The 11,169-nt window shown below is 55.5% G+C and overlaps 1 protein-coding gene across 1 annotated transcript in view; it reads left to right on the forward strand.

Annotated features, from left to right (window-relative positions):
* Window positions 1–11,169, forward strand: part of Atp9a (ATPase phospholipid transporting 9A (putative)) — a 126,354-nt gene that overhangs the window by 100,993 nt on the left and 14,192 nt on the right. Inside the window, exons 16-21 of the mRNA XM_023720691.1 lie at window positions 2,952–3,044; window positions 3,989–4,072; window positions 5,075–5,245; window positions 8,059–8,157; window positions 10,694–10,783; window positions 10,914–11,058. Of these exons, the coding sequence (XP_023576459.1) occupies window positions 2,952–3,044; window positions 3,989–4,072; window positions 5,075–5,245; window positions 8,059–8,157; window positions 10,694–10,783; window positions 10,914–11,058 (682 nt within the window). The remainder of the gene's footprint in view (window positions 1–2,951; window positions 3,045–3,988; window positions 4,073–5,074; window positions 5,246–8,058; window positions 8,158–10,693; window positions 10,784–10,913; window positions 11,059–11,169) is intronic.

An 11,169-nucleotide genomic window follows, 5' to 3' on the forward strand; every position in this document is an offset into this window, starting at 1 on the left:
ATGAAATTTTCTGTTACAATTAAAGTAAGATTTTAATGTATACAGGGTATTTATTGAAAAAATATACCACTCTTTCATTCATTTAAAAAAATTTAGATGCTTAAGCTGTCCCTCTCCCCCTCCCTCTTTCCTCCTCTCCTCCCCCTCCTCCTCTCCTCCTCTCTCCTCTACCTCCCTCTTTTCTCTCTCTTCTCCCCTCCCTCTCAGCATGGGGAATTGAGCCCGAGGCCTCTCACATGCTAGGCAAGTGCTGCACCGTGAAGTTGTATCCCAGCCCTTTTTATTTTTTGACACAAGGTCTTGCCAGTTGCTCACATTGCCTCCAACTTGGGATTCTTCTGCCTCAGCCTCCTGAGTAGCCAGGATTACAGACTTGTGCCACCCTGCTGGCTTCTCGGTTTTGACTGCTGAATACAAATTGCTGTGAACATCTATTCTTACAGGCTGTCCTTAATGAGTCACCTACTGTTTTCCTAAGCTTCCTCGTTTCCCTACCTATGTCTTTATTCTTATTTTGGTGAATGGAAATCAGTGGTGGACTTTGGGGTTCATTCTGTCCTTTGCACAGACCTCACCGCCTTCTCCGGCAAGTGAGTCTCCTCCTGGGGGAGGTGGACAGTGTCTGCTCTAGGGGAGTGGTGGAGGACCCCCGTGGTGCTCAGATCTGTCCCGTCCGGTCAGCACCTGTGGCAAGTCTTGGCTCAGCAGATTTCTCCTGATGAGGTTTTGCAGCTGCCCGCAGTTACAGTTCTGCTGCCATCCAGCACTGTAAACAGGCGTCAGCTCGTGTCTCAAATACCTGTCAGCCTCCTCTCGCAGCCACCGTGCTAGGTCTCTGCAGCAGTCTCTGTCTCTTCTAAGCAGTCAGGGAGGTTGGAGGAGGCACATTCTCCCGGACTTGTGTGCTTGTCTTTCTGGAGGGAGATATGTCCCCCCCGGTGTCTGGTGTGTGCAAGACGCTCCGCCCTGCCTGGCTTGGCAGGTGGGGATCAGGCCGTTGTCACTGAATAAACAGGGCCTTCCAGCCAGGGCCACAGGGGGCCAAGGTGAGGCCCCGCGGCAGTGCAGCACAGGGGGCTGATCTGCAGATTTGTAGCGTCATCGCCTCAACATGGGAACGAAGTAAACTTGGGTTGAACTGGGGGGAGGAAATGAGTCATGGGAGGGGACAGTTGATCCAGTGTTTGTCCTGGACAGAAGCTCAGCTTGCTGGAGCCTTTTCTGCAGCAGAGGAAGCCGGGTGGGGGGGCGCTGTTTCCTGCACCCGTGTTGTTGAGCATCATGTGGGTGAAAGGGAAAGGAAAGGAAAAATACTCTGATGCGCTCTTGGTCAGACCCGTGCTGTCTTTGGCCGGAGCAGTGCGCAGCATGGAGACCCTTCTCAAGGCTGGAGTGTGCTGTCTGGAAAGGCAGCTGCTTCTGTTCTTCCCGGCCCAGGGTGTCATGTGTCAGTATGTCCCTCTGAAAGACTGACCTTGGTAGAAGCCATTGTGAAGTCATTTTAAAAGAGGACGTTACCCGACTGATGTATCTCTGGCATCGATGTAGTCACCTCACACTTTGTAGGCCTTGGTTTTAGGCTTTTTCAGGTAGCACAGTGCGGCACAAGGTGTCCACAGTGCTGGCCAGGCTCTTTGTCCTTCCCTGTGGCTTCTTGCCTGCTCCCGGCTGAAATCTTTGAGGCTGGAATGGAATGAGAACCCCCTGCCCTCTGCCCCCCCATTCCTCCACCAAGCCAGATCTCCCAGCCTTGGCATGGTGGCTGTGTGGGGTTGGACAAATTCTTGGCTTTGGGGTCGTTCTGGGCACAAGATTGTGCTTGTAGCACCCCTGCCCTTTCTCTGCCACATGCCTATAGTTCATCCTCAGACTGTAGCAACCACAGAGGTCATGTGACATCATCAGATGTCCCCTGGAGGCCACCATTGCCCCACTGACAATCCTAGGTGGAGCCATGTTCTCCATAATCTGACATGACCATGGGACTTAGGAAGCGACTGTTGCCCTGTCAGGGTGGAGGAGTACTTTCTGTGGATGTCACCAGCTCTGGGGTGATGGTTTCCTTTCAGCTGCAAGAGAAGTTCCTAGCATTCATATTTTAGTAGGTGACACTGAGGCACAGGGCAGTAGCTTGCCCAGGTGTACTCCAAGACTGGTATTAGGAGAAACGCTGGCAGGGGGAATTGAAGTGTGGGTAATTTGCTCTCTACATAAGTCTTCTAGCGTAAGGGTCTGGAATTACCTGGGTACCAGTTCTCAGTTGCTCCTGTTTGGAGAAGTGTTGGGTTGTTACGAGGAGGATGCTGCTGGCATATCGTTGGAAGAGCTGGGGTGCCACCCTGCTTCCTGCGGTGCCCAGGATGCCTGTCTGTAGGGAACTGTTCTGGGTGTTACTGCGGAGAGGCAGTAAGCGCTGGTCTGGGACATTATCTTCTCTGCTGTGGACCACTGTTTGATGATGTCGAAGTCAGATGTATAAATTTAAAATACTCTATAGGTTGGGTGTCCTTTGCATTTGAGTTTTCTTTTGGAAGGGAGGTGTTGTTTTTGCCTTTTTGAAATGGGGGCTCACAGTGCAGTCCCTGCTGGCTTGAGCTCACTGTGTAGCACAGGCTGGTCTTAGGCTTGCACTGATCCTCCTGCCTCTGCCTCCTAAGTGCTGGGGTTAAAGGCGCGCCACCACGCCTAGCTGTCCTTTCCATTTGGAAAAGTGATGACTTTACAAACAAATATCTTAACTTTTTGATCTTGCTTTTATCATCAAATAACTTTCCCAACAGTCTTGAGTTTTCTTCTGCTTTCCGTAGCCTTTGCCCCAGAGCAAGGCCCCCTCTCACGTTTCATCTTTGGCCAAGTACAAACACATAGGCGCCTGGTGCCGACGGGAAGCGGGCGAGAGGCAGAGGGCGGGGCTCCTTGCCGTCGTTCATTCCTTCCCACTCCCTCCCTAGGACGAGTCCACGGGAGAGATCACGTTTTACATGAAAGGGGCCGACGTGGTCATGGCTGGCATCGTGCAGTACAATGACTGGCTGGAGGAGGAGGTGAGCAGGAGAGGCTGCCCCCGCATGCCATGGGGGTCCCTTCAGGCAGAGGTAGCAGAGGTGCCCCTCTGCCCAGGGCCTCCTGCGGGCTGCGTTCCTCTAAAGGCCCAAGGTTGCTTAGCGCCACTGGCCAAGTCCCTGGGTCCTACACTGTCACCTGGAGGCGCCCTCTCTCCTTGCTGTGTGGGCCCCTCCGTGGTAGAGCAGCTCACAGCCTTGCCGCTAGCTTTGTCCGTATCCAAGGGAGGTAGCCAGGTGTGCAGAGCAGATGTCACCTTCTTTGGTCACCTGATCTCAAATGCAACACCCCTTGCTTCTGTGGCATGCTGCTCAGGAGGAGCAGGTGACCCTCGAGGGGCCGTGAGCTCAGGAAGTGGGGTCTCTGGGGGCCATATCCCAGTTAGTGACGTGGTCAGCTGGTGTTGGCCAGCAGCAGGAGGGAGGTGCGCTCGGGTTTTTCAGGGACATTACAGTCACAGACTAAACACCTGTAGGTCCAGGCAGTGACCCCAACACATCACTCAGGCCTGGGTGTGTTCTTCCTACTAGGTTGGTTCGCCTTTGGCTTGGTCAACAGTTGGAATTTTCTTCCCTTGCCACCTGTATTTTGGGGGAGCAGCCATCCCCCAAACAGCCATTTTCTTTTTGTCCCAGAAAATGAGCCTGGTTTTACCCGATACTCCATTTCCCCACCAAGCCCACAGCCCATCCTTGGGTGTGAAATTTCAGTGTTGACCTCTGCGGTGAGATGTGCCGCGCCAATCCGAGAAAGCCCGGATCTGCAGACTGAGCTCGGGAACCGTTGCCTGTTCAGGCGAAGCAGCTCTCCGGTCTTGTCCGCTGGGAAGGGACCCTGCCCTTCAGTGCCCAGTCCCTGTACAGCAGTCGGGGGCTTGGGGTGGTCCCCTCTACACTGCTCCCTGCTGACCTTGTCTGCTTTGCAGTGTGGCAACATGGCCCGGGAGGGGCTGCGGGTGCTCGTGGTGGCCAAGAAGTCCCTCGCAGAGGAGCAGTACCAGGACTTCGAGGTAAGTTGTGCATGACCTGGTCGTGTGCCTGTGCCCTCCATGCCCGCTGCCACCTCTTCGCTCCACCCTCGCTGGCCAACCTTTCCTCCCACTGAGCACCCCACTTCTCTGGTTGCGGGGCCTCTGCCCCGGCTGTTCCCTGCCTGGATCTGTCCTGCTCAGGAGCTCCCCAGCCCACTCCATGTTGCCCTGGGGGCTCAGCTCAAATGCTGCCACCTCCAAGAAGTCTTCCTAGACCACCTTTTGCAGGCAGCCTCCGCCTGTTGCGTTCCGTGCGTTGCTGCAGTTCGCTTCTTTCTCTCACCATCGCTGTGTTGCGTGCCCTTGCTTGTATTTTTAAAACATTCATCTTCTCCATCCTCCCTCTGGAATACAGTCTCTTCAAAGGCCAGGAGGTTGTCACTCTGGCTTGCGCCTATATCCCCAGTGCCTGGTTGGGACCAGGAAACTCCTTGGCACGTGGCAACCTCTGGAAAACGGGGACTCAGCCACCCCTTGGGGCCCTCATCCCTCTTTAAGCTTTAGAAAAAAAGCTGGAGTTGAATTGGCCCTCGACTTTCTGACTGCCCGCTCGTCCCCTAGCTCACATGTCCCAAGAGAAGGGCCATGTCTCACTGCTGTGTCCCTGGTGCCTGGCACCAGGTTGGCATCTCAGTGGGGGAGGCAGTGCCCACCCCCAGAGTAGCTGCTTGGGGGTCTGTCTCTTTGCAAGCCTTTATTTAACAGGAGGGCATCCCACAGATAAAGGCTGCCTGCCTTTCAGTTGAAAGTCTGCTCTGGGTGCACGAGGGTGTTTGCCCCAGGGCTTGCTAGCACGGTAAGGAGGGAGTTAACAGAACCCCTGGCATGGCTTGGTGGTCTGCCCAGCTTATCCCCAGACAGATGGGCTCAGGAGGAGCCCGAAGCCTGTTAGACCAATGGGTCTAACACCCTGAGCTGGGGTGAGGTAGGGTCCAGGCGGCTGCAGGCCCCTCTTAGTGGATGCCTCGCTGTGTGCCCCAGGCCCGCTACGTCCAAGCCAAGCTGAGTGTGCACGACCGCTCCCTCAAAGTCGCCACGGTGATCGAGAGCCTAGAGATGGAGATGGAGCTGCTATGCCTGACGGGTGTGGAGGACCAGCTGCAGGCGGACGTGCGGCCCACGCTGGAGACACTGCGGAACGCGGGCATCAAGGTAGCCGTTCACCCTTGGGGCAGGGTGGACGGCGATCAACCTGCGGTAGAAGGGGAGGGGGAGGGGACTCGAGTGCCTCCGTAGGAAGGGCCACCGCCAGCCTCTCCATTGTCACAGCCTCTCCATCCTCACAGCCCCAATTTCAGGAGACATTTTGGGGGCTCTTTGTGCTTTTGGACGGCTGCCTCTCCAGCCCTGCAGGGCCCCCTGGAGGCAGGGCCATGTGCATCCATCTCCTGGTCATTCCAGCCCAGCTCAGGTTCCACCACAGGGGCTGTGTGTTGTACTCCAGGGGAGCAGCTGTGTGGCTTGTGTGTGGTGGCTCAGTGAGTCTGTGAGTGGCCACCCAGCAGGGGGGCCTCGGAGCCCACTGCAGACCCACTCTGCTGGGCTGGTAGAGGGTGTCTGAGCACCAGGCTCTGTCTCGGGGAGCCCCGTGCGCCCCAGGAGGCACTGTGAGGCCTTTCTGTCATGCTCACCATGAGTGTAGACCCTGTGGGCACACGTGCACCAGCCCGAGCGGCAGAGGCCTGCACAGTGCAGTCAGGACTTATGAACAAGGGCTGGGAGATGGCTCAGTAGAATAAGCACTGCCCTGGCAAGCGCAAGGGCCTGAGTTCAATCCCTGGTTCCACCAAAAAAAAAATAAATAAATAAATAAAGGACTTGTGAACACAGGACACGGGCACTGCTGCGGCACAGCTGGCGGCCGCACACCAAGCTGCTTTATACATAGAAGCGTAGCTGGCGACAGCAAATATGTGAACGGTGTGGTAGGCGCTTGTTAACATGCTTAAGCGTTACGTCTCCACATAATTGGATGCGCTACACTTTTACCGTTCTTCTTTTGATTCCTGTTTTATGTCTGTTTGTGGTTTATAATCCCCAAGTGCCAGTGTTTCTTTCCTCATTCAGATGATCTGCCGCTGAGCAGTGGCTTGGTTTACACCATTGTCACCTCTCATGCTGTGATGGCTCTGGTATCGCTTGGCATGGGAATTTGTGACTCTTTGGGAACCCCCAGGGAGGCAGCTCCTGAGATGAGTGTGTGTTGTCACCTATTTCTACTCTCGAGTACCCCTTGGCTGGTCATGTCTAGGACCTGGGTTTGGCAGAGGATGCTGCTCTTCAAACAGGGCTCCGTGGGGCGTTTGGATTAGAGCCAGTGAAGTGAGCAAACTCCGGCAGCATCCAGGGCCCGGGGAGGTATGCGAGTGTCCGTGTCCGCCTCAGCTAGACCCCGCTGTGGACGCCTGGCTCGCAGGCCTGGTTTGCCTCACGCAGCGGCCAGCCGGGCTCCTGTGGAGAGCTATGGGGGCGTGAGGGCCTCTCCTCCCCAGCTGCAGAGATCCTGCTTCCTGGGTGTTGTCTTGGTTTTATTAGTCTCCTCCTCTGCACTGCCTTGCCGCTGGCAAGGTGCTTTGGTGTCGTAGTGTGGATGCCACTTCCTGCATCTGGGTCCCCCGTGAGATGGGGTGGGGAGGAGCAGGTGGCTGCAGCAGATGCCCTTGTGGCTCAGGTCCAAGCTGCAGCCCTTTGCGGGCCCAGAAGGTGCTAGAGTTGGACGTTTGCCGTCCTGTCCTTTGACATCTGCAGAAGCAGTGGCTGAGCAGAATGGCTGTCCTCCTTGGTTCTTGCTTGGGAAGTGACATCTGGCGCTGGGGTCCTGGGCACATCCCTTGGCACCCTGGTATGCAGTCCTTGTCACCCCGGTGAGGGACGTCAGTTACAGGGTACACTTGATAGTTCTGCTCACGGCCTCCCAGAGTGGGAGCCTCCCAGCCCCTTCCCATCTTGGTTTTATTAGTCAAACCCTGGAGGCTTTGGGGAAGGTGGTTTCAGGTTTGAGGGTAAAGCAGTGACACAAACTGGGGGCACACAGGTGAGAGGGCCTCGAGGTGACAGGGGCACCTTCCAGCCACTTTACACTGGAGTTCTGCCGCTTTCCACGCATTTCTGTGCCTCTTGGCAGGTGACTCAGCTCCCCCTGCCTCTGTATCCCATTGCATGAAGGTCTCATTGCATCGGGGCAGCAGGACTGGTGGCCCAGTGTGCGTGAATTCTCTGGCAGCATTTGCTGTTTCCTTCCTGTGCCCTTCTGCGGTCTCGGCTCCGGGACTCCTCCCTGTGGGCAGCAAAGAGAACCAAGGGTTAATGAGCTGTGATAGCAGAGCAGGAAGTACCCTCTGCTGGGCCCTGCAGATGCAGATTCAGGGCCTAGCTGGGACATCAGTGTGCTGCGCGTCTTTGGGTGTGGTCGCTGTCCTTTCTGGGCCCACAGCAGTGAATTGCAGAATGATCCAGCATGAGAGATGGAAGACCCTGGCGCCTTTGCCGTCAGCATTTTGTGGGCAGGAGTGGACCCAAGGAGGTTCTGTCCCAAGCGTCTAATTCTGTAGGCAGGAGTGGACCCCAGGAGGTTCTGTCCCAAGTGTCTGACCATGTGGAGAGACGAAGCTACATACTAACACATAGACCCAGGACTCATCCACGCAGCCTTCCTCTCGTTAGGCCATTCCTTGCTTTTGGAAGGTTCCCATTGCAAGGCCCCGAGAGTGAACTTCCTGTTGTCTCCTGAAGCGTGTGGCCTGGTCGCTCCATGTAAAGTGTCCCACCAGCTTTCAGTGCCATCAGTGTTGGTCGTTCAAGGTTCCAGACCCTATCCTGGGGCCCTTCTTGTGGCCTGTGGGGACACTGGGCCTCTTGGAGAGGAGAACGGGAGGGAGTTCAGCTTGAGGTTCTGGATGCTCAGCCATGTGGATGACAGGTTGGGCTCAGCCCAGTGCCTGGTCCCCTCTCATGCCCCACTTCAGGTCTGGATGCTGACGGGGGACAAGCTGGAGACAGCCACATGCACTGCCAAGAACGCGCATCTGGTGACCAGAAACCAGGACATCCACGTGTTTCGGCTGGTAAGGGGTTCTGTGTGTCAGGGCTAAGTGGGGGGACTGACTGGTGGGCCCCTAAAGAGGGGAGCAGAAGCAAACTGGCTACCGAGGCATGGGGTAGTAGTACCTGGAGGGGCGAGGGTGGGGAGGAGTCCTCTGGTGGCAGCCCCAGAGATCCTCTTTCCAGCCCTGCACCCACACTGTGCTCCTCCCCTTTGGGGACTGTGGTCCCCTCTGAGATGCCAAGAAGAGGTACCTGCCCCCCATGCATACCAGCTATACATGTATGTCTGCTTCCTGGGGTTCCCTTCCAAAGGCCAGGTTCTCAGGTAGGAAGAGCCAGGCCCCAGATCCTGGCTGGCCACCCTCTGTGGGGAGCATTTGGGACCATCGAGGGGCATTTGAAGGAGGCTTCACCTGCCCTTGTCACAGTGCTTGCCCCAAGTGGTGCCCGCACCAGGAGCTGCTTCCTCCAGCGAGCATGGTGTCCAGTTTGGTGAGGGCGTGAGGTCCCCTTCGGGCAGGGTGCATTAGCCTCACTCAGCTGAAGGAGAGTCGTGAGAGTACTAGATGTTTCCTGGCAGGGTACGGTGGGGCCCACAGCACCGAGAAACTTCAAGAAATCCTGTAAGTTTAGGAATAACAGTGTTGCATAGAAGCAGATACGGTTCATTCTCCTCATTTGTAGATTTGCAAATTCTCTTATTTACTGAAATTTATTTGCAATCTGAAAATACTTGCAACACTTTCACAGTCACCTGCAGATGTGGGGTGTGACCAAGACACATGGTGAATGTTCAAGAATTGTGACTGCAATAAAAGATGCATTGCTGTTAGCTCTGTTCAGACACCCTCTGATTTGGATACACTTGTTCCAGCCAGTCTACTTTTTTTTTTTTTTTTTCTACTTTCTGAAGCAGCTCTGGAAGTCCTCTTTTGTGAGGGTCTTTATGAATTCCGATCAAAAATACAGTGAACGTTGCTGCCAAGCACGGCCCTTTTGGAAAGACGTTGAGCTCCTTTGCCTCGCTCTTGTCTCCTGGGTGTCGTTAGCTGACTTTGAAGCAGTTCAGGGCATCGAGCGTCCTGAGGGGGCAACCAAAGTTGCTCATGAGAGGACTTCCAGAGCTGCCTCAGAGCATGGCACAAGAGGTGGCTGAGTGCGACTGGGGGAAGGGGGCTATTTTGATGGGGATTCATTGCCATGTGCTTTTAGCTGAAATAATTCTTTTTAACAGTTCACCATATTTTTTTGATCATGCCTACAGTAGAAGAGAATTCCCCCCCCCTTCCACGCTGAGGCTGAGCAAAGGCAGTGTAGCCCCTTCTTTCAAGGCTTAGACTATGAGATAGTGGCCTTCCATAGTTCATTTAAGAGCTGGGCTTTTTGCATTTTTTGTGCTTTTCATCGGCAGGTTGCTATTCAGAGTGGCCCTCAGCATGGCCGGAGTGGGCTGGGGCTCCGCTCACACAGCCAGGGGCGCCTGCCTAGTGGTGCCTGCGAGCTTCCTTCAGGCCAGAGCCGCTTTTATGAGGAAAGGTTCATTGTGGCTCGCGGTGTCGGAGGTGCCAGACCCTGGCCCTTGGCTCTGTTCTAGGGCTGCAAGGAGGCAGCAACAGAAGAGAGAAGGAGCCGGGACAGCGGCGGCTGCTCCCTCCCATAGCCAGGCAGGGAGAACGACGGGCTGGGATAAGATTCCAGGGTGGTCTTCTTGCGACCCCTTCTGCCAGACTGGCCCATGTCCTACCCACCTCCTCAGCTAGGAACTCATCAGTGGTGTAACCCATTAATGAGGCTAGCATCCCCTGATCTATTCAGTCACTTCCTCAGTGCCCATCAGGTACAGCAGGTGAGCAGTCACTGTTGTGAGCCTTTCGGGGGACATTGTCAGTTCTAACACAGCAGATACGCACTGATGGAAATACCATGGCTGAAGTTCTGTTTTCCCTCAAGGCAGCAGTTCACGGTTCCCAGTGACTTTGCAGAGCACAGCACACAAATAACAGTGTTCTGTCATTCATGGGATGTGCACTACAGCTCCTGGGCCAGCTACCTCTTTGTAACTGATAGGTGTTTTGTTTTATGAGAACAAAACCATGCCACTTTGGCACTGCACTGACAGAGCCGGGTGTGGTCCTCGGTACCCTGGGCCCAGGTACCTGATGGCACTTCACTGCTGCCCACTGTACCCCTGCATTGCTTTGAGCAGGGACAAATAGCTCACCATGCCTCAGCCTCCCGAAGCAGCAGATGGAGCTGTGATTCTGTGTCTCTTCGAGGAGAATAGGTGTGAGAACCTGTGGAGAGGTGCGTGCAGGGCCGGCGCATCACGCAAGCACGAGCAGTTTTAGTTCAAGGGAGTAGAAGGTGGTGCTTGGCATACAGGCTCTTTGATTCCACTGAACCATGGCAGATGGAGTTTCATCTGGCTCTGGCCTGGTGGCAGAGAGAGGCGTGTGCCCAGCTGGAGCGACTGTTGGCCTTCTTCCAGCACCAGGAAGCCATTCATCGTGTTGCCTCTCCAGAGAGCCAGGCCTGCACCTCTCTGTTCTCTTCCAGGTGACCAATCGTGGGGAGGCCCACCTCGAGCTGAACGCCTTCCGCAGGAAGCACGACTGCGCCCTGGTCATCTCTGGAGACTCCCTGGAGGTGGGTGCAGGGACTCCGAGTGAGGAGGCGTCTCCCAGACGCGGATGCCTCCTCCTGTGCCTGGACAGAAGACTCAGGGCTCGGGGGGTGACCTTGGCCAACCTCATCTGTGCGTCTGCACGTCCCTCAGGTGTGCCTCAAATACTACGAGTATGAGTTCATGGAGCTGGCCTGCCAGTGCCCGGCTGTGGTCTGCTGCCGCTGTGCCCCGACCCAGAAGGCCCAGATCGTTCGCTTGCTCCAAGAGCGCACTGGGAAGCTCACTTGTGCAGTAGGTATGTTCACCCATGCAGTAGGTAAGCTCACCTGCACAGTAGGTATGTGCACCTGTGCAGTAGGTATGTTCACCTGTGCAGTAGGTATGTGCACCTGCATAGTAGGTATGT

This window comes from Octodon degus, unplaced genomic scaffold (genome assembly GCF_000260255.1).
Source record: "Octodon degus isolate 3935 unplaced genomic scaffold, OctDeg1.0 scaffold00077, whole genome shotgun sequence".
Classification (NCBI taxonomy): domain Eukaryota; kingdom Metazoa; phylum Chordata; class Mammalia; order Rodentia; family Octodontidae; genus Octodon; species Octodon degus.